The 23,134-nt window shown below is 46.1% G+C and overlaps 1 protein-coding gene across 3 annotated transcripts in view; it reads left to right on the top strand.

Moving 5' to 3' along the window:
* Positions 1–22,392, top strand: part of LOC144099000 (SEC14-like protein 2) — a 31,074-nt gene extending 8,682 nt beyond the window's left edge. For 2 of the 3 annotated variants that reach the window (XM_077631992.1, XM_077631990.1), the window contains exons 3-12: positions 4,651–4,694; positions 5,316–5,378; positions 6,225–6,315; positions 8,145–8,239; positions 10,604–10,676; positions 12,794–12,874; positions 14,139–14,225; positions 17,376–17,482; positions 20,278–20,566; positions 22,250–22,392. In XM_077631992.1, coding sequence (XP_077488118.1) covers positions 4,683–4,694; positions 5,316–5,378; positions 6,225–6,315; positions 8,145–8,239; positions 10,604–10,676; positions 12,794–12,874; positions 14,139–14,225; positions 17,376–17,482; positions 20,278–20,566; positions 22,250–22,341 — 990 coding nt within the window. In that variant the 5' untranslated portion in view covers positions 4,651–4,682 and the 3' untranslated portion in view covers positions 22,342–22,392. The remainder of the gene's footprint in view (positions 1–4,650; positions 4,695–5,315; positions 5,379–6,224; positions 6,316–8,144; positions 8,240–10,603; positions 10,677–12,793; positions 12,875–14,138; positions 14,226–17,375; positions 17,483–20,277; positions 20,567–22,249) is intronic. The other variant, XM_077631991.1, reaches the window with a different exon arrangement.
* Positions 22,393–23,134: the final 742 nt, after the last annotated feature.

Here is a 23,134-nt window from a genome sequence, read left to right as displayed (position 1 = left end):
GTCTTCCGGCGATTATGTATTTATCGGCCTTGGTTCGATGCCCGCTATTGTCGACAAGCATCCTGTTCGTACCGTTGAGAAACCAAGGGACGTCCGCAGCTATACTTCAAGTTTAAGCGTCGCTGTTTTAGTGCACGCTTACTGTAGCGAGAAGCGCTTCGAGTCTTTCTCCGTAACCAGGATAAAGGAATAGCTCGGAAATGCTATTTATAATATACGGGATGAAAGCGTAGTATTATTCCATCACTTATTCCACGGAGTTATTTTAAGTAATTTGGGCAATGAAGATGACCACATTCTTTAACGCTTGGAGAGTTCTAGAGCCTTTACTGAGGCGTTTGATTAAGAATACGCCACGCGTATTTTGTGCAAACGGCACATGGCACGCACGACTCAGCTTAATTTCGGCTCTGTACGTTGTGTTAAATGACTACCGTGACCGGTTTTCAGCCACACAGGCAAGCACGCAAGCAATGTAATACCCATGCTACACGCGCACAAGAAATTGCAGTAACTGCTTAAGGCCTTAAGTTTGTTAATGTCATTATGTTCGCAGTTGGTGCTACACGTCCATTTTTAATGCCACTATATGAAAGTCACGATGACGACAACGCTTGCAAGGCGCTCAAAAATTTCACCTCAGTATAAGCAACGCTAATGAGCAAGATATCTCAGGAACATTGTTCTAAAGTAATATAACAATTATTTTGCAGAAAATAATTTTGTTCTTGTTTGAAAAGCCGAAAGAGTAGCCATAAAATTGCCTGTCAGCACACGAGCCGAAAGTATCTGTCATAAGGGCTGGTAAAACTGGCGCCCTTCGCATTGAAAATGAGGTAGAGATGCATCATCTGACTGAAAGTTCTGAATTAACCATTTACGACCGGTTAGAGAGTTATTACTTACAAATTTGCATGCTTTCCTGCGTGCGGAATGGGGACGAGAGTACGCATTGCAAGGGCAAATGAGTTAAGGCGAACTCATTAGGTCACAAATGACAGTAAGGCACCGCGTGAATGCCATTAAAATTTAAGGCGGTAAGCCCTTAATGGCATTAAATTTGCCCGTGTGGCAGGAGTATAAAAGGGAACGTTTCATTAGCCCGAAGCCAACGATCGTTTCGCAAATGGCAGTGAAGCAAACTTTTTGTTGCTTCAAGAGTGCATTTCCTCTAGATGGCAATTTCCCTGATGTCCTTGCAAGTTCTATGCAGAAAGATCAGCTCATTTCGTTCTCAGTTGCAATCTAACTGCTTCCATAACGCCGTCAGTTGCGCAAAACTGGCTAGGTTGGCACGAGCAAATGTGGTTTGCTAACACGTTTCCACTGGTTACGTGAGGAGCAGGGAAGTTTGTGTAATCGTTCTTCTTGGCCTCGAGTTTCCTAGCAACATGAGCCATAAAGCCACCTATTGCTCCTGATCTCAACAACAGCCACTCGAGGTAGACTTCCTGCAACGCACAGCGCTCTGCGCTAAACGCAAGCAGGCAATAGCGAGAGAGGGGCAGGCACAGACATTAATGATGACACCACAAGACATCCCGGACACAGAGCTAGCTTAATTGTCGCATAAAACGGGTTGCCAGATTACACAACACGTTACAAACACACATATTCAAGATGAACGCGACATAAGATGGCGAGGAAAGAAAAGGGACAAATGTCGTAACAAACTTCGCACGAGATTATACGTGGGCGTAGAGGTCCCATTTAAAAACCAACACGAATGTAATTATCTCTCTTGAGAATCTACAAGAAAGTCTACCAGTTCCACAGACACGACATTGAGAAATATGGCACAACCGTGCATGGCACATCCCTGCATACCCCAAGTGATTTATAATACACAGTCTCTGCATCGTACTTTGCCTACTTTGGTCATTAAGCTGACCACAGAGTATTTTGACTCTACAGAGAGCCTAACAAGTATATTAGTCTTTTCAGCAGCGAAAAAAAATTCCGGTAATGAGTATGGTTGTATTTTAGGGCTATTTATTGTTATATGCTATAAACTGCGTTCCTTTTATTTTCACCTGTGTAAAGGAATGCACGCGTTTCTTGCTGTGTGCAGTGCGTTTTCACGTACTGATTGATTAGTAAATGCGGCTGTTGCCTTAAAATCGCTGCATTGCCACATTTGGTAGATGCCAGGGCTCTTGTCAAGCTGTTTCTATAGGTTTTAGGACTGGTTTCTTTTCTATAAAAATTTTAAATACACTAAACCTTAAATTAATGTGGCGCTGAAGGGCTTGTCCCCGGTTAGTATACGTCTCTTAGTCTAAAGCATGCATTAGCCGAAGCGCTGAAGTAGCTCAGGCAGATCCATGGAGTCCGCTTGACGAAAAGCTGCTAAACAAAGACGCAAACCATATGGTAGGTATACACTGCATGACGGGCATGGTGGCGAGCTGGGTTATCGAATTTTTTTTAACTGAAAATCAGGACACCCCTGATGTAGGGGACAAAATCGAAGTGAAAGCGTCGAATGGGCTCGGTAAATGGCAAACAGGACTCTTTGGAGCAATCAGTAGAACCAATCGCATGTGGGAATCTAACATTATTGCTGTTATAAATAGTATACTTGTAATATTAATTTTATTGTTTTTGTTTTAAATAAAAGAAAAAAGGAAATCAAAACACAGCCGACAAAGCGCCGCCTGATGAAGTATGTTGGAAGAGGAGATGAAGCACCCAGGAAATGGGACGCAGAGAAAACGCAAAAAATAGAAAAAAAAAGTGAACGCGGCAAACTAAAAAAAAAATCACGTGAAAAGAAGCAAGAACAGCGCGCCAGTTAGTACGCTGCGTATGTAAAGCAGTAGTGATGTGGTTCAGGCGCGGATATAAGTAAACGAAGCGTGCGATTTCGTTCTAGGTGAACACATGTCTTCCCTATAGTGACTGAATAAACACTGTTCGTCCATGAGAAAGTGCACTGGCGTCCTCTACCAGTATGCACACGCCATTGCTGGCAATTTCATTTAGGCAACTCGTGAAAAATGTTAAAAGCCAAGAGCGTGCTCCGTTTACTTTTGTCTGCGCCTGTACGTGTAATAATAATAATAATAATAATAATAATAATAATAATAATAATAATAATAATAATAATAATAATAATAATAATAATAATAATAATAATAATAATTGGCTTTTGTGGAAAGGGAAGGGCGCAGTATCTGTCTCACATATCTCGGCGGACACTCGAACCGCGCCGCAAGGGAAGGGATAAAGGAGGGAGTGAAAGAAGAAAGGAAGAAAGAGGCGCCGTAGTGGAGTGTTCCGGAATAATTTCGACCACCTGGGGATCTTTAACGTGTTCCGATCCGACAAACGCATGTTTGATAGCGCCTGCGACAGCGCGCATCGTGCTCGGAAGTCGCCATTAGGGTTCTCAGTACGAAAATGGTTTGCATTTGCCTGCTGCAGCACGGCGGATTGAGGAGGAGGAGGAGAAGAGCTTTAATGAAACAGGAGAGGTCACACGGCGGATTGAGTTCCAAGGAAAACGTCATTCAAAATAAAAAGCAAGGACACGACAGCACCGAGGCTTAGTGCATCCCTATAGTCTAGCGACCCGGTCATATTTTTTACTGCCTGTCGTGCAGTGCAGGTGCATGCTCCCTCGGGTTCTTCGTTCGCTTCTATCGTGAAGTGACTGAAATCCTTTAGCTTTGTTTGCTTGCGGGGTCAGCTCGAGGTGCTGTCTGTGTAGCTGCTTTCGTTCACAACAAATTGGCGAATAATGCAAATACACAATGCCTCTCCTGCTGTGTTGCCATGGTAGTTGAACGAGAGAGGTTTCCTTGGACTTAAGGCATAACTATAGCAGTGCGTCTGTCATACAAAAAAAAACAACAACATGGATGCCGTCAATAACTTGAGATCACGTGAGTCACAATTATTCATTAATACAAGATACGAATAGTCTTGTCAAAGGCCTGGCATGACTGGCGATCGCATTCCGGAGGTGGCCAGATAACGACGCTGCCTATGAGTAGCAATGTGAACTATACTTGGCGCTCTGCAACTTTTATTGCTCCCCTCAATCGCGTTTTGAGCAGCGCTGAGCAGCTTGAATGCAACAGGGGTCGTGACAATCTGCTAACTTCAAAGTTTGGGACCAGCCAGAGTGCCGGACTTCAACATACGTGTCCTATATGGACACGTGTCCCGAACTAGACAAACGTCTCTCCCAGGAACAGTGGGAGTCTGCCCTGCTCAGCTCTGACTTGGCGACGCAGCGAAAGCTGATATCCCAAGCAAGAGCAACTGCGGTGGACATTGGGGTCCTGAAATAAGGACTCCAACCAAAATCTGCATTTTCGTCTCTCTATCCTACCTTTTTGGAATAAATGTTTTCTACTACTACTACTATATAGAGATTTTTGCAACTGATGTTACGAAAAAGCTCCGTACATAATGGCCTAATTACGTCACCACCCCGGGATCACGTAGTATACATCTTACCAATGAGTGCTCTCCACTATGACCTACAATGTTATTTACCATGTAAATATCAAGTAAACAAACAACTTCCACTTTTTGACAGAAATTATGTTGCTGTCGTCGGACAAAATCTCAATTTAGGAACTAAGCGCGCTTGGGAGTTCTAACCCGCCCTAAACCTTGCATGTGGCTCCCGGGATTCAGCGCGGGACTTCGATGTGGCCAAGGCAGAAACCATGTACCGTAACGTGAGTACCATTCTTGCAGGCATGTGTGACGGAGGCGTCATTTGCAACTAAAAAAAAAACCTTTCAACATTGTTGGAGCAGCGCGTTAATAATATGGAGTCGCCTGTTGTGCAAGCATTCTTGGCCGTAGCATGTCGGCGCCGCAGAGGACTCCACAAGCTCCTCATAGTGCATTATTCCCCAGACTGTAATAGAGCAATCTGATTACTTTTTCTTACTTGACATTTTTTTTCTGTTAGATGCCATTTTTATAGAGATAGCGGGAGTGGTGGAGGGTTGGGGAAGGAGGAGGCGGCTGAATTAATAATAATAATTGGTTTTTGGTGGAATGGAAATGGCGCAGTATCTGTCTCATATATCGTTGGACACCTGAACCGCGCCGTAAGGGAAGGGATAAAGGAGGGAGTGAAAGAAGATAGGAACGAATAGGTCCGTAGTGGAGGGCTCCGGAATAATTTCGACCACCTGGGGATCTTTAACGTGCACTGACATCGCACAGCACACGGGCGCCTTAGCGTTTTTCCTCCATAAAAACGCAGCAAATGGTAAATTCGGGATTATTAGTGTGTATATGGCCTGACTAGGAATGGATCTCTTTCTTTTTCTTTTATCGGTGCGCAGGACATTCAGTGGAGAAAGGAAAATGGCGTCGATGACATGATGCACAGCTACAAGACACCACAGGTGCACACACTGCTCACAAGGGGCAGTTATGTTTTTAAAAAAATTGTCATGCATCGCTATCTCTAAGGCGCAGTTATAATTACAACAAACGAGAGAAAAAAATTGCAAGAGTTTAGGCAAAAGACAAATGCTATGGATTCACGTAGTGGTTGTAGGGGGCTTTAAAAAATGTGCTGTTCCTAATTTTTTCGTAAGAGACTCCAAGAGTACTCCCCATTCTTCACAAAGGCGAAAAAAAAAATAACGTGATGATAACAACAGCATCCTCGTTCACATGCAAGCCTAAACTTGCCTGCATTCTTATTCGTGCAAGTTCATTGCAGAAACGATGGTTTAATTCGTGTCGCTGTAAAAGCAGGACGTGTTGCAATGACAGGGGCCCAAGCCAGTACAAAAGCAGACTCAGAGATGAAATGCGAGCCCATTAGAGAATGCAAACATCTGTTTTGTAGCGCCCTGAAAATTAATTGATTGATTGCTTGATTTATTTATTTATTTAAACCTCTCTTAAGCCCGTATCTGTGGTATCTTGGGTATACACATTAGGCCAAGAGGGGTACGGGGACGAACACTTGCCCTGTGAGATTTGTGACACCGTTCATCGTTGGTTTGCTGCTAACTATAATTTTGTTGCCTAAATTCGTTCATTTGCACCTAAAGTGAACTCTGCCCCACAACCTCGGTGCCAGAGCATTCAGACACTCGAATGTGGTTTCGGTAGTACGAAAGCATGCATGGAGCGTCGTCAGGACAGCAAGATTCCACATCGTGTAAATGATAATGTCTACTACTAGGATGGTGAAGTGGTGTTAGCCGTAATCTCCGATGCTGCATGCATCTTCGCAGATAGTCAAGGAGAACTTTCCCGGCATCATTATTCACCCGTGCAAGGACGGCCGACCCATGTGGATCATTCCCGCTGGCGTCAACATGAAAGGTAACTTTTTAAGGGTCTTGCGCCCTTCCTGGTTCTTTGACGCATCTGCCATCATTCGACAGTTGGCTCACGCAATATGTGCTGCCCATCATTGTCACGTAACAGGCTGGCACCACCACGTGTCGTGTGGGATACGTGGAACTTTTTTCTGAAACGGGCGAGAAACGCAAAGCACAGGCGGCGGCGTTATTTCCTTCTCTATTCAAATTGGCTGACGCCCAGGATGTCCGCACACTTGTATACCTCAGTTCAGTGCTTTTTGGACATTGTTTCCAGAATGCTATGACTTCCCTCACTCCGACCAACAAGTGTTTCGCAGCTAGTTGTCCTAGAGGCGCCGGAACAAACACATACTGACAAAGGCAATGACTAGCGATGGGCGCAAATCTTGATTTAAAAGCAAATTTTGTTATTCCGCTAAAATTCATGTTTGTGCTTCATGCGTTAGTAAGCATACAACCACGCAATTGACCATGGCTACAAGTTACCGCTGTCAGTGCCGAAATTTCAAATTGTAGAGAGCGACAAGTGAATTCAGTACTTTCCTGCCCATGCCTCAGGGGCCAGAGGAACACTGAGGCTTTCGAAAACCAGCAGGAACACAAACATCCAGGAGGTCAACTAGAATACTATACGAGCGATCACGACATATAAAGGACTATTTCTGTTAATAGAGCAAGTGACCACAGACTCATGCCTTGTTTTATCACGGTGACGTTTTATTTTTACGGGAATAATAGTAATAATGTTAATAATAAGAACTTGGGGGCCGAAAAAAATAAGGCAACAGATGCCTGGGGCGCAGATAATGTTTTACAACAGCAACACCACTTTGGCAAATAAACAACTAAAGGAACGCATACACAGTGTTGTATGCTTCCGTGCTTAGGACACCACTTTCACTGCGAACAAAGCTGCAAGAGGAAAAGCAACAGAGAGGGAGGGGGGGGGGTGGAAATTCCCTAAAGTTGATGTGACACAGCGAAGGGATACAGTGCAGGAGAGATGAAACACAGCGACAGGGATATTATAGGAGTAAAAAGCTAGCTAGAGCGCCTAACCAGGTGTGGGAAATAAAATATTTCTCTCTTACTGTTTTCCACCGTAATTTCGCTGTGCCGGAAATTGTGCGCAATGGCTAGAAAAAAAAGGGGTGCCTTTTCAAGGCCATCTAATAAATGCTAGCTTGCTTTTACAAAAGAAAATGCAGTTTTCTGTTTTATTGCCCCAATAACTTTAACCTCTTTTATAAAGGGACAAGGGAAGTTTTCTGTCAGCACTTTTTTCTAAATCTATTCAATTGCCCTGTTGCCATCGTCCAGCCCAACCTTCATGACGTCAGCTGCTAGTCTTGACGTCACAACCCGCAGCTGCCAATGACAGAAGGACAAAAGATTAAACCAGGAAAATACGGCATAGCTAATAGCAAAGATAGTTGCCGTTGGCCACAGGATCTCTCGCCCCAGGAGGCGCTGTCGGCGGCATGACGTATACGGGCACAGAGATGGAGGCTGATGTCACACTGACTAGTGCTCTACGTCAGCGGGAAGATACAGAAAAAAATGAGCTTTAAAAAGCGAAGGAGCTCAAACACATTTCGCGCTTTGTTCCGTGAACACTGCATGCACGCAGCACCCGGCAAATTGGCAGCGATGCTCATAGTGACGTACTTCACTCGCCAAAGATTGTTAACCCGTCACAATCAACGTGTAGTTCAAGGATCCATCAAGTACACAAGAGGCGGTAAAGCAAGTCCCAAGCAGCAAGCTTCATGGATAACAGTGTGCCGCGTTAAAATTTTGTTTTTAACATGCCTATCCGTGATGCAGATTTCGTGGCAGTCCTCACGCCCCCTGTTGTGCAACGCCACATCACCTACCAGCTGGAGTACATAGAGTCACTGAAACGGTCGTCTTCAAGAGGGGTAAGTGCGAAGCGGCCTCACCAGGCGATCAGAGACTGCTGCATTGCACGTGCGCGGCGGACACTCATGTGTCTAGCAAAGAGACTCTCCGCGGTGGCTCAGCAGTCACCGTATTTACTGGTATACATTGGTTTATACGTCGCTTACGTCGACCCCCTAACTTTGGGGGAAAAAGTGGTAGGGGTTTAACGCAGTTAAACCTAGTACACGTGCGAAAGGAGGGCGATACTCAAGCTCTGCCTTATGGGCTTAAGTGGGTTAATGCCCATATGTGCAGAATTGGTCGTTCGCTACTTAACATTCATGGATTGCTGCGACTCCTCGTACAGAGGGCACATTCTATTTTTAGAACGACCGAAATGTGTGTTCCGCAACTCCCGAAGCCTCTGCCATCAGGAAGGCAAACAGTTACTATGAAATCCTCTGAGTTTAATTGCACATGCTTACATCCAGACTTTTTTCACCAAATGTTCTCGCTTTAGATATCGCACGTTCAGCCAGAAACAAACCCAGAACGTGTTTTAGGCAAGCGTTTTGCCCTCTGTATCACTAGCAGCCCAGGGTCGCGGCGGTTAAACGATGAACTGCGCTGGCAGGTGGCTGTTGCTATCACAGCCACCGGTAGGGATTGTGCGACCCATGTTGTTCTTACCGAGGAACCACTCGCGACCAATCATTAATTGAACTGTCACCTGCCTCCCATTGGCTACAGATTGCGCGACGTCCCTCCGAACTTACCCGAGCTTACCCGAGTAACTCGGGTAAATTCGGAGCACACGACTAGAAAAGATTATTGCTAGGGGATAGCCAAGACAGCTGCACAAGACAAGATTCTTGCTCGGAGTTGGTACGTCCGGATTAGTGCTTGCGCACTACGATGAATTTTGTATAAGTCGATCAACGAAAGGTCAACTTGAACTGCCAACTTGATGTTAAGGTGACTGGCGCAGCTGCGGTGAAAAAAGAGAAGTTAAAGTTTAGAACAGGCCAAAGTACAACTGGAAACAATTTGAAACCACTTCGAACTTGTTGGTGTCAATCCGACTGGCTCTAATTGTGTTTTGGCGCGTTAGGTTGACGAGCACAAGGTCGTGAGATCGAACCCCGGCCACATTTCGATGGAGGTGAAATGCGCAAAGGGGCCTACGTGTGGCGCGCTGTTAGTGAGCGTTAGAGAACCCCGGGTGCACGGAATTAATCCGCAGCCCTCCATGATGGTGTCCTTCGTAGTCCACCGTGCAGCTTCGACACCGTTGGACCCCTTATTACGACAGATTCTTTTCTACACACAGGAACCCTTCATGGGTGTTTCGCTTTGCTTCCGTGACAAGCTGGTGCCGTGTCCAAGACATATTACAGCAATAGCTGTTAAGCGCCTGTTCCTGGGCCTCGTGTCGTAGTAGTAGTAGTAGTAGTAGTAGTAGTAGCAGTAGTAGTAGTAGTAGTAGTAGTAGTAGTAGTAGTAGTAGTAGCAGCAGCAGCATGTCTTTGCCGTCGGCGTGACCGGTGGGTGGTTAGCACAGGAACCATCCGGAATGTAGTTACCGTAGAAGGGTACCGGGAGAGCGGAGGAATCTCCAACCGGAGGATGGCTACCCTGGAAACAGGAGGGTATGGCGACAGCGTAAGAAGGCGCAACCGGTGTGTGGTTGCCACGGAAACCGTACGAAGGGTAGTTATGCTGCAAATACGAGGAGGGTTACCATGGAAGGAGGCTTTATGGCGAGAGTGTAGGAAGGCGTAACCAACAAGGGAGCCGTACGGAAGGCGATTGCCGTGGAAGGAGGAAGGTGTGGTGGAAGTGGAGAAATACCCACCCGGAGGATGATTACCTTGAAAGGTTAGGGTGTGGCGAGAGCGTGAGAAGGCGCGACCAGTACGTGGTTGCCATGGGAACCAACCGAAAGGTAGTTACCGTAGAAGGAGGAGGAGGGTTGCCGTGGAAGGAAGGTACGGCGAGAGGAGGAGGGTATAACGACAGCGTAGGAAGGCGTACCAGGGTGACCACCCAAAACGTGGTTACCGAGGAAGGAGGAGGACAGGTGTCGCGAAAGCGGAGGAATGTAGCAGGGTCCATCAGCGACAGCTGCTGCGAAACGCGCCGCCCGAGCAGAGTATAATTGGCGGTTCTGCGCTTCTAGAACAGAGGACTGGAGATGAGACCTATAGCCAAAAACGACTGTGTGTGGAGAACTGGCAAGAGAACGCCCTAGGCCTATACAGATGTGAGGTCGCTCTCGTGTTCTCTACCACAACATATCGATAATGTATAATTAGCTTAACAGCCGTCGCTGAATCTCGTGTTAACGAGTGGTAACCGTCCTGTCAATTTTTTTCTCCTTTTTCTAATTTTGTCTTGTGCAGAAGGAAATCGAAACGCAGTACCTCGTGGTTGATTTCGACAGGTTCAGTGTACTCCAGCTGTACAGCTTGCAGGGTAAGCGACTTTCTCTTTACTTTCCGTTTCACCGACGCGCAGTCAGCAGAGAATCGCGGTTCTTTGCGTTTTGTTCCAAAGCGCTGTTCTTCATGGTCAGTTTCAATAATTGCAAATCTGTGGAAGTCAAAAGCCTGAAAGTGTACTCGCGCTTGCACGCGCAACGTCTATTGTATTTTCAATGCCTGTCAGACCTTCAATTTTCCATTGGGACCATCGCGGACGTCTCCTTTACCTGTCCAAGCTCCAGCGTGAGCCTTTCACTCCGTCGCTGAGGCTGCGGCTTCGCGCAGCGCTTCCTATAACCTCCGCTACGGGGCTCAGTTCAGTGGGGCCACACATGGCTGAGTCTGACCTGGGACAGGCAGAAAAGCTGGCGAATAGGCAAGAATATGTGAGGAGGACAGGAAAGGGCTTTATTATCCCCTTAAGACTTTTGCGACAGGCGGTGAAATGCTTAAGACTTTTGCGACAGGCAGTGAAATGCACAGAAGGCGTTGTCATGCGCATTAAAGGGGCTGCCCTGTACTCAGTGCACCGCACATTGGTCTGGCGAGTTTTAGTGAATGCCGCCTTAATGACATTTGGCTATGCCTCCTTGGCTTGACATAGAATTTTGTTTTCATAGGTGTGGCACGGCAAGTATATCATGAGTCAGAGGAAATTGCATGCAAGATAGGGTCTGGTCTCGGCCCCTAAGCCACTCGTCAATCTTGATACCGTACTCTGTGATGGCGCGCTCAGGCACTTCGACAGTTGGCAGAGCACTGTCCCGTTACTCCTGTCATTTCGATCAAAGAACTATGAAGCGCTCTAGATGTAGGCCTGAGGAGGAGGAACCTCTTTATTTTGATGGCAACTTAAGCGGTACCCTCCTTCAGTTGCAAAGTGAAGAAGGCAGTGCAAGGTGACAAATTTATTAGCGTGTTCAATCTGTACAACAATGTACAAGGGGCTAGTCGAAAGTCAAAGCCGCAAGGATGTAATCGCCAGAACTAGTCGCTAGGTTTAGATGCAGAAGCCTAGCCGCCAGGACGTATAGTCACTAAAGGCCTATAGTCACGAAACCTATACGCCAAAGCCAAGTCTCAAGGACGTAGGCGCTAATCCTAGACATGAGGCTTAGAGACAGTGACTTATCACGCAACAAATAAACATTTTGCGATTAAATTATGGCCTGCTTCTGCTTCCATTCGTTTCTATATTGCGCGTTTTGTGTCTGGACAGGTAGCGACATGAAGAAGGACGTACAGTACTCACGGATTGAAATAGGACATTCGGAGCGCGTGGCCGTCGCTTCATGGAGCGCCGCCCGTAGATACTCATGGAACCAAGGTGGTGCATTGTGGTATGGCGCGAGGGGGAGAACATCTACAAAGCAGAATTGTTCCTTCCAGTAGCCAACGAGCTGGCCTGTTGTTTACCACATGCCTGCGTGGCACTGCAAGGCTGGCGCTCCGAATGTCCTATTTCAATCCGTGAGTACTGTACGTTCTCGCTCTGTCTTTTCTTGGAGTTCTCTTTTTCAGTGTGGTTTATGCAAGAAATTTCCGACCCCTGTTCGAGAAGCTGTTACTAACGAAGCATGACACTGATAGTAAGATCGGGCCACACAAAATGCGTTACGTGGTGCTTCATGATTCTGCTTTCCTTGCCTGTATTGCCACGTTCATGTTAGCGCCCAAAATCTTTAGTGTTTTTGTTCGATGAATCCCCCCCCCCCCTATATAATGCTTGAAATGGCTTTTGTGTAACTGAAATAAATAAATAAATAAATAAATAAATAAATAAATAATAAATAAATAAATAAACGCTTCATTTCTTTTTATAGAGGCTACCAGGCTCAGCTTCTGCTACTAGAGGCTTTCACTGCGGATGTCACGTGTTCTGTGCATAGGACAGAAAATTATTAATATCATAACTATCATTACCACAACAACGATGATAACGAATTGGTGGCGTGTTTCTGCGCTTATTATTTTTCTCAAACATTAAAAATAACAAGAAATAAAAATGGCCACAGGTACGCCCACTATTGAAACAATCGTCAAAAAGAAATAGCAAATAGACAGCGCCAGGTCACTTTGTGTTAACCCTCTACACCTTGGCCATTGCAGCAGTGAAGACGATCACGGACATGTTGACCACAATAGAGAACCACTTCCCAGAATGCCTGGAGAAATGCATTGCCATTAACGGTAAGTGTTCTGTTGAGTAGATCTTACTTTGCGGTTTCCCCACTTCGTTGCTTCGTTAACTGTACCTATTTTCCAATCAGTGACCTGTACAGCGTCCATACAGACAAAGACAAGAGTGCGGTCAAGGAGTACAGACAGCGCTGGCTAACTACTAAGTGTTTATTGCGACGTGTGTGTATGAACAGACTACGCTTCATCAACATTTCTTTGCTTTTCTGGGTCCTCTGGTTATCTGGACGGTATTACACTCAGGTTAAGCTCTGATCGAGGTTGAGCTGATGTTCTCTGTTGGCGCCGCAAATGGAAGTTGATGAAGACAATGGGCAACGCACAGCGCGAGAGTGTGTAGCAGTTTAACACGTGGCGTGATCGGCTGCGGTGATAGCCTAGTGCTCTCGTGCAGTGGCCAGCGAAGCTAATCTTTTCGCGCCGCCGTGTGTTCAAACCCACTCGCGGCAATATTTAGTAAATTTCTGCGTCCTCTATGTCATGCGAGTCATAAGATTCTTGGTTGACTTCGACCCCGTGAAGTAGTGCTCTCTCACTAGAAGCACTGTTATCTCATAAAAAAGAATGAAACTTCGTTTCGGGTTTCAAGGATTTCCTTTGAAAGGATTTCCTTTTCAAGGTTTTCATTCCTTATCTATAGTATTTGGTGTTCTCCGTGCTTATTCAGGGACAAGACAAAATGAAAAAAAAAATCGTTGTAAGAACTGCGTCTAGCCCCTTTGCACGTCTGCCGTGCCAGATGTCGCGCCAACTGTGCAAAAGAAACGTATAAGGAAAGTTCCAGATATCATTGCGCCTTGCATATGATCAGCTCAGGAGTAAATGAGCCTATAGGCATTTAGTGAATCTGCGCGCGCTTTCTTTCACTCGTGCGGACATCTTGTGTTCTTCATTACAATGTTCCGTGCTGTCTGTTTCCTTGCCGCCGTAGCTTGTTGTGTTTTTGTCTTGATCACGGTGTTCTTTTTGCCCTATCAACAAAAATTCGCCAAGTTCTTCGTTTTGCTGCCGTTCTTGTGTTTACCTTCTTGTTCGTTTATGGTTCGTGCAGAAATGAGCTGCGTTCATTGTGCTGCAGCTGGTACATTTTCTTGGCATGTCCAAGTTGGGTGAGAGCCACTGGCAAACAGGAAAGATTGCGCCCATTGGCATGTAGCACCTGTCCCAAGCAATCTGACATTTCCAGTGCAGGCAGACATAACCCGAAAACTTCTTGCTGACAGACCGATTCATGATATGTGATTGGCTTACGCAGCGCCCTACTTTTTCCCGGTCTTCTGGCAATTGGTGCGGCCCTTCCTGAGTCAACGGACGGCGGAGAAAGTGCAAGTCTTTAAAAAGGGTCAGTCTCTGTCATGCACTGTACAGTCTCACGAGTTTTACAGTTTGAGCCTTGGGCCCAGCGGTTCCATTTCGACGCAGGCGAAAAGCAGAAGTGCTCGTATACCCTGTGATGACAGTAAATGTTGAGGAACCATAGGAAGACGAAATTAAACCCTCCGTTACAGCGTTCGTACCGAACCGAACCGAACCGAACCAAACCAAACCAAACCAAACCAAACCAAACCAAACCAAACCAAACCGAACCGAACCGAACCGAACCGAACCGAACCGAACCGAACCGAACCGAACCAAACCAAACCAAACCAAACCAAACCAAACCAAACCAAACCAAACCGAACCGAACCGAACCGAACCGAACCGAACCGAACCAAACCAAACCAAACCAAACCGAACCGAACCGAACCGAACCAAACCAAACCAAACCAAACCAAACCAAACCGAACCAAACCGAACCAAACCAAACCAAACCAAACCAAACCAAACCAAACCAAACCAAACCAAACCGAACCGAACCGAACCGAACCAAACCAAACCAAACCAAACCAAACCAAACCAAACCAAACCAAACCAAACCAAACCGAACCGAACCGAACCGAACCGAACCAAACCAAACCAAACCAAACCAAACCAAACCAAACCGAACCGAACCGAACCAAACCAAACCAAACCAAACCGAACCGAACCGAACCGAACCGAACCGAACCAAACCAAACCAAACCAAACCAAACCAAACCAAACCGAACCGAACCGAACCGAACCGAACCGAACCAAACCAAACCGAACCGAACCGAACCGAACCGAACCTAACCGAACCTAACCGAACCTAACCGAACCTAACCGAACCTAACCGAACCTAACCGAACCTAACCTAACCGAACCTAACCTAACCGAACCTAACCTAACCTAACCTAACCTAACCTAACCTAACCTAACCTAACCTAACTGAACTGAACTGAACCGCACCGCACCAATCAACAAAACAACTTCAGTCGTTTCACTTTTAAGTTACAATGGCAGTCTCATTGCCACTACCACTATACTCTGAGCGGAATTTCGGATTTTACCTGCCTTTACGCCAGCCCAGTCGTGCTCTGCGTACCCGCTAGTAAAGATACACGGAAAATTATTTCCCTTTTCAGGAACTTAATCGATGGCAGCTGGCATCGCCGATACACGCAGTTACGTTAACGTCGAATTTTTCTCTGGCGGTCTCCGAACCCGCCGCACATGGCTCTCATGCCTCGCACCGCGTCGTCATCTTACGCTTAGTTTCTTAGCCCTTTAATGCCCAGAGTCGCGTATTGGCGACACATCGTTCGCATGTTTTCCTGCATGGAGCTTGCATTAAACGCTGGCTCTAAACATGCTCTCAGTAGCCAGCGCTTTCCGGTCAAAAGGTTCGGCGTAACTAAGAGAAAGTTGAGTGAAGAAAAAGGAGACGGAAATGTATGACTTGCAGCCAGCGTGAAACGACTACCCGTCTCTCATTCTGTGAAAACTTTTTTTTTGACGGGGAGGGGGGGGGAGAGAATAGAAAGACTTTTACTAGTTAAAAAATGAACTACTGTCCCTGGGTCTTCGATTTTGTTCGAGGCCTTCGAGTTGGTCTTCCCATAACTCGTGCCATGCATCTGCGCGAAAGGTATACCAAATACTAATCGCTGTTAATTCGCCCCAAACGAATTTCTAGGATTTTAGCAGCACTAACATATTTTTGATATTGGCTTTTCGGTATGGGTACATTAGCCACCATAATGAGGAAGAACCCATCTCTTTGTTTGATTCCTTAATAACGAGTCCATTAAAAGGTTAAATACCTTTTACGTGTGGTTTAAAAACCTGCCAGTAAACGCATAGACGCTGAACCTATGGGGACATGCAAACCACAATATTGACAAAAAGAATATGCTCAAGCCGCTCACAGAAGAATAGTTGGTTTTAACATGCACTTTAAAGCTGCTCGGTCTACCTGTTTATCAATTTTACACCACGCCATGCAAGTAAGATCAGTAGTCCATGCAGAGTAGAACGGAAGTGTAAGTTTAGACGAAATGAGACGGCTACATTGAAGGAACCGTATTCGTTAGGCGGATTGTATGCAGTAAATGGCTTGCACAATGTGCCACCGCACTACGTGGGTGCGGATACGACGCACTGTGAAACTTGGAGCTGTGCGACTTAATTGAGGGCTGAATTTACAAGGCTACTGTGGCATCACCAGCGTTTAAAATGTATGCGCGTGATGCACCAGGTAACAGCTCTGACCACTGATCACCATGTCGCGCTACAGCGGCGTCTGATTGCACCATTGGTACGGACCAGGTGAACACGTTGCGATTAGGAGCCGAATCGTCAATCGACGCAAAGCTTTGACTTATCCAACATTCTTGGACAAAAATTATGAATATTGGAGGACTGCACGGCACTGTTGCGGAAATATTGGAGGTAATGGTCCATTCTTCCGATGCGTAGTAAAATCTTTCTTTTAAATTGTTTTTCCATCACTTGTATCGAGTAGTTAAGACTGCCATATAAAACCAACGGCGAACGCTTTTGACGATAGCAAAAACGTTAATAGCAAAAAAGTGCAAGCCTGCCGATGAGAGATCTGCGGTTATATTGATTTCTGCAGTGAAATCTTACAATATGTTAAAAATATTGGGTTCATAAACTCTTTTCCCCTTCAAAAATGCTTTTGTCCAGAATTGTGAGGTATGTTTTGGAGTAATCTTGACGGCGTTACGTTCTTCTGGTGATAACACCGTCTGTCGCGCGGAACATAATGCTGATTTCTTGTTCATCATGACGCTGATATCGCGGGCTATTTAAGCGCCACGGCACAGCGCTCCGCCGCTCTTTTCCGCCCGGCTGCGGAGATGGAATAAAGGCATTTCTGACAACCTTCGGTGTCGCTGCTTGCGCATCGTTCTTCGAATCCCCCAGAAACGTAACAACGCGCTCAGTTCAGTTGACCAATCGTGGTAATCAACAGTACGGTAGGCAAGGTGCTTGCGAATGAAGAAATATTTTGATGTGCAAGAAAAACTGTGAATTTGAAACGATGGCGTCAGTCATGGTTTCCACGTCCCGGCATGCGTGTTTAGTAACGGCGAGTGACTGACGGCTATCCCTACTGCTTCTCGGACAGAGGGCTGGAAGGAGTACCTCCTGAGCATCGTGGACGCAGCCCACCTCCCCGCTGTGTGGGGTGGAGATATGGTGGGACCCGGCAACGACCCCCAGTGTCGGCATAAGGTACACGTATGCTATTTTATTTCGAAGCATGATCAATAACTTGGACAGGCAAACCAGAACGCTGGGTCTAAAAATTAACGTGTAGAAAACTAAAGTAATGTTCAGCATTCTCGCAAACGAAGAGCAGTTCACCATAGGTAGTGAAGTGCTGCAAGGGATAAGGGGAATACATCTACTTAGAGCAGGTAGTGAGATCATGAGAGGGAAATAACTAGAAGAATAACAATGGGGTGGAGCTTATTTGGCAGGTTCTTTCAGCTCATGGATGGTAGTTACCAATATCCCTCACGAGAAAAGTATACAACAGTTGTATCTTACCCGTACTCACGTATACGGGGAAGAAGCATGGAGGCTAGCGAACAGGGTTCAACTTAAGGACAACGCAGCGAGGTATGGAAAGAAAAATGATAGGTTTAACGTATAAGGGACAGGAAGCGGGCAGAGTGGGCGAGGGAACAAACGCGGGTTAATGACATCCTAGTCGAAATCTGGAGGAAGACGTGGGCTTGAGCAAGACATGTAATGCGGATTCCAACAGAAGGCAAGCGTAGCAAAGGGCAACAAAAAGTTAATTTGGCGGAACGAGATTAAGAAGTTTGCGGGGATACGGTGGCGGCAGCCAGCATAGAACAGGGTTAATTAGAGAGATACGGGAGATGCCTTTGTCCTGCAGCCGGCTTAGTTAGGCTGACGATAATGATGGTGTTTTCTTTAGCTCGCCATCTCCATATTATATACCATTGCGCAGTCTGGCAGCATGCTCGAAACGCAATGCATTAGCAGCCTTTTATGGCAGCCTGTCTTGTGTGCCATCTTCATGGTTGCCATAATCTGTACGGCTTGCCATGCGTTTACGCTGTGAGGTGTACGGGTGAAAGCAACGTGAAAGAGAACGCGTTAGCCCTTGCCCATGCGGCCCGATCGCGAGCATGTTGCTGCACTTAATTTTGATGTCACGCTCCGTTGTGATTGCCAGCCATTGGTCTTAGAAAGGAGGGACGACATCTAGCGCACTAAAGTGCTCAATTGATGCATACATTGTTTTTAAAAAAGTTATTTAAAATAAGAAGAGTCACAGAAGCGCGGTCGGACCGCACCTCTATACGCGCTCACATGTGCCGGTTTGTATTGCTTGCACCTGTACGCTTCGTATTGACAACGTCGTCGCCAATGTATTGCTCGCTGTCGGGTATCTCTATTCATGGTGGGTGAACAGCGCAACAAAGGCGGGACAAAGGCAAGACAAGCGCTGTCTAGCAACTGAGTTTATTGAAGAACGAAAAGTGGTAATATATAGTGAACGTAAACAATAAAAACAGAAGAGAACGACAAGATGGGGAGGGAAACAACCTATGTCATGTGCAAGCCCAGATATTGAATTTCCTTGTCACTTAATGTGACATCCGCCTTTCCTGCCTTTGTTGCGCTGTTCACCCACCGTGAATGCTTACCAACTCGCCCAAATTTCAGCGGTATCTCTATTTTGTCATGAACGGTGCTTTATTTCTAATCTGCGTTTATCATCTTGTGTTGCGTTCCCGAGGATGTGCATGCAGATGCCGAGAAAGTTTTCGGAACATGGACAGCCCTATAACGTTAAATTTCTGCTCGAGCTTCATGCCCGAAATTCTAGGACAAAAATTTCGAATATTGGAAAATTGTAAGGTAGCGTTATGGAACTATTGAAGGTAATGGTCAATTCTTCCCATGCGCAGCAAAAATCTTTCTTTTAAAGTTTTTCCATCGCGCATCGAGAAGACTGTCATGGAAAACCAGCAGGGAACGCTTTTGACGATAGCAAAAACGTTAGCAGCAAAACGATGCAAGCTTGTCGACGGTATATATATTGATTGTTACAGTGAAATCCTAAAATATATAAAAAAATTGCGCTCATGAACTCTTTCCTGTTTAAATGTGCTTTTGTCCAGAATTGTTGGGCATGAAGCGCGAAGCAACTAAGTAAAGGCCGCGCGCTGCACTTCCCTGCTCGACCTGCACAGTATACCCTTCACTGTCTGGACGTGCCTGAAGGCAGCCAGGAAGTGTTATTTTTTTGTGACTTCCGTGTTGCAAAAACTTGTGTAGGCCCCTGAACTTCGGGGCTGCGCTGTGAACGCTTCACCAAATAGAATTCACACGGTGTTCCTATCCTCACTGAGCCACGAGCTTACCTCTGGATACCTCTGACCGCACTCCTCATCCATGACGTTACGAACATAGTGAATAAACGGCTCCCGAACTTCGCCCGGCGAGTACTGGCAGGGATTTTTTGTCACTGCGAAACACGCCAACGTTTGGCCCTGTTGGTTCATGCCCATGGATCTTGAAGAAACAGCGCTCTACGAAAAAGACGAACGAGCGGCCCATAGTTGGCGGTTTTTTTCAAAAGTGTGCTTTTCGTTCTGCCTGTCTTTTCACAATGTTTTTCAGGATCTGATATGATGGACCACAGTCAACCAACAAGGACGTTTTCGAGTAGGAGTCGACAGAAAGCAAGAATGGCCAGAAGATGTACAAAAAGAGCAAAGAATAATCGCGTTTGACCGAGCCCTCAACCCGTTTCATTTGCTAGTATGCTCTTTTTCTCTTTGTCTTCTCAATCACGACATTCTTCTTCCCCAGTGCAGGGTAGCCAACCAAAATGGTCTTCTTGTTAACATCTCTGCTTTCCCTCTTTCTCTCTATCTCTGACGCGATGCAAGAACTTACACCCAGCCTGCACATGACGAGGCTATCAGTATGCCTTCGGGAGCTCGAAAGAAGGGCCTAAACATCCGGGTCGTCGCCGCCCGCAGGTGAACTACGGCGGCCGCTTCGAGGAAGGCTTAGACCTGTCGGGGTGCTCCGTTTTCGGGGAGGCCGGTGCGCAGCGGCGGACCATCGGTCGGCGACACCGCTGGGAGCGGCCGGTGAGCGTGACGAAGGCGGGTGCGTGGCTCAGCTGGCGCTTCCAGACTGCTTCTGGGGACCTGGCATTCGGGCTGCGCTCGCCCACCGGGGAGGCCCTGGTGCCACTCCAACGACTCGACACGTGCGGTTTGGTGCCACAGGAAGGAAGCTGGCGCTGCGACACACCGGGCACATGTACGTGCTCGAGTCTCCTTTACTCTTCTTTTCTACGCTACCTCCCTTACAAACATTTCTTTAGACAGAGTATAGACTGTCCACAGACTTTTGTCTGTGAAGTCTATAGACGTTCTACATCCAAATTATATAGACTAGTCTATAGGCAATACAAATCCTATGCGGATTTTTTTTTCTCTCTCGCCATATTGTCTTAAATATTGTGTATTTATGTACAGTGCTTTTTTGCCATATCGGGCCGCCGCAATGGCGCAGTGGTTATGGCGGTCGGATGCCGGCCCGAAAGACGCTGGTTCGATCCCGGCCGCGGCGGTCGAATTTCGATGGAGGCGAAATTCTAGAGGCCCGTGTGCTGTGCGATCTCAGCGCACGTTAAAGAACTCCAGGCGGTCGAAATTTCCGGAGCCCTTCACTACGGCGTCCCTCAGCCTGAGACGCTTTGGGACGTTAAATTCCCATAAACCTAAACATTTTTTGCCATACCGATTCTTCATGTTAATTTTCTTCAGTTTTCAGTTTTTTTTTTGTGTTCATGTGTGTCATATGAATATATGTTTATTAATGTCTTTTGCTTCCTGTGCACTATTTTTGTGGATGAATGAATTTATGAATTCTTGTGAAAATTGCCCTTTGCTCGGAGTGTAAGTGTGAAAAAGGGGTGACACTTCGTCAGGCAACTTCGTTTGCCTATTTGTCGCCTCCTCGGCAACCAAAGTGTTGTTTGAAAATAAACTTTGAAGCTTTGAAACTTACTACGTCTGCCGCTTTGAATGAGGGGGGCGCTGGTGAACTCTTTAAGGATTCGGTTTTACTGCACATAAATACCCCCGAAAGCAGAAGATTGGCCAGTCGTCGCCGTTGCTTCGTTGGTAGAGCACCGGACACAAAATTGAGAGGTCGTGGGTACTCATCCCTCCAGCGACATGTGGTTATTTTTCTTCTGCTTCCTAATAAATTATCTTTAGAATAATCATCCTATTACTCCCTCATTAATGAGCACCACAAATTATATAAAAGAAAACATCCCCTTTACTCCTTGGTTTTGGTGACTGCACCTTCCGTCATGCAAAATGAGGGAATGTTATACACCCTGCTCGCGCTTCAGCTTGTAATGGCCTACGTGTCGCGTACGACACAGACGATACCACGCTTCAATAGTTTTCGAGTTTGCGCACAGAACGGTATCAAATCCTCACAACGCTCAAAAAATCACATTACCTGACACATTTTTCGACACAAAGCTAAATCAAATTCCAGAGAACCAGAAATCACATTATAAGATCACTCTTTGTGCACATGTCTACATCAGCAGGTGATGGAGTGATCTTCATTTTTGGATTCTGCTGCTGATATTATATATCTGCCCGAGTATGTGTGCGCGGATTCATCGCCCTTAGACGTTGGGAAGTTAGCCCAAATTGCTGGTTTCAAGGCATGTTAAAGCAATCTTGACTACACCGTGCTCATCTTTACCAGCTTTGCCTGAACTCACCCGTATAACGCGGTCAGCGTTTTGCTTGCCATGAGGAGCGGTCGAAAGTTGCGAAATTTAAGCGTGTATGGAATGCATTGCGTGCCTTAATGAAAGTGCATATGCTCAACGCAAATTTATTTCGCAGCACTAAATCGGTATTTTTGTTTTGGGGATTCCTGAAAGGATTTTTTTTTTTGCGTGTACCGTAGATGTGCTCGAGTTCGACAACACGCACAGTTGGCTGAGTGGGAAAACACTGGCTTGCGTGGTGAATGTGCATCTACCCGAGGAGTTGTCATAGTCATCAAGACCAAAGAATGCATTTGTGATCAGGTAGGTACAGGTTTAAAATTTCAGTTACGTGTTGTCGCTTTTGTTGTTGGTCAGTCTTGGCATTATGTTGATTTTTTTTCATTTGTCTTCATTACAGAGCTGAAATGGTTTCAAGAACGGGGCCTTGGAAGAATATCGTTCGCCAGCACGAATAAACGAAACGACATTTTTTTTTTTAACAAGCATGGGAAGTAGTGGAGATGGACTGTGCTTTACAACCACTTACGAAGTTTTGTCATTGTCATTACGGTGTACGGCTAATCCGTATTACACATGGCCGGTTTCGCTGCAATGTGTTTTCACAAGTGAAAACATCACCGTTCGTCTGTTACCTGTCTCTGAGGCTACAGGCTACACGCAACCAACCGCTTCAAGTCATCAATCACGGAGTCCATAATAGCCTCGAAGCCATCAGTAACGTCGCGAGTCTGAATCGTGTAGCGCATAAAAACAAAAACAAATTCAACTAAATTTCTCAGCAGTGAATACGTCTTTTTCTGAGGATTCCCCGGTCCTTTCTGGCTATGTTGACGTTTTCTGAAAGGAAAAGACGCGTTTATCGGAGGCAAAAATTAGATTTTTGCCCCCGATCGATTCGAACTCGTCACGTATTTGCCGAAAAGTATACGAGTTTCCACTGTTTTGAAGTGAATGGCGGTGTAGCGTAGCCTCAGGGGTCCGAGACAAAAAAAAAAATGGCTGTGGTTTAGCTCTGGTTAAACCTGGGCGCCTATTCTCGACAATTCGCTATTTTGTACAAA

Source organism: Amblyomma americanum, chromosome 7, assembly GCF_052857255.1.
Source record: "Amblyomma americanum isolate KBUSLIRL-KWMA chromosome 7, ASM5285725v1, whole genome shotgun sequence".
Taxonomy (NCBI): Eukaryota; Metazoa; Arthropoda; class Arachnida; order Ixodida; family Ixodidae; genus Amblyomma; species Amblyomma americanum.
This window is presented reverse-complemented; position numbering and strand designations above follow the sequence as displayed.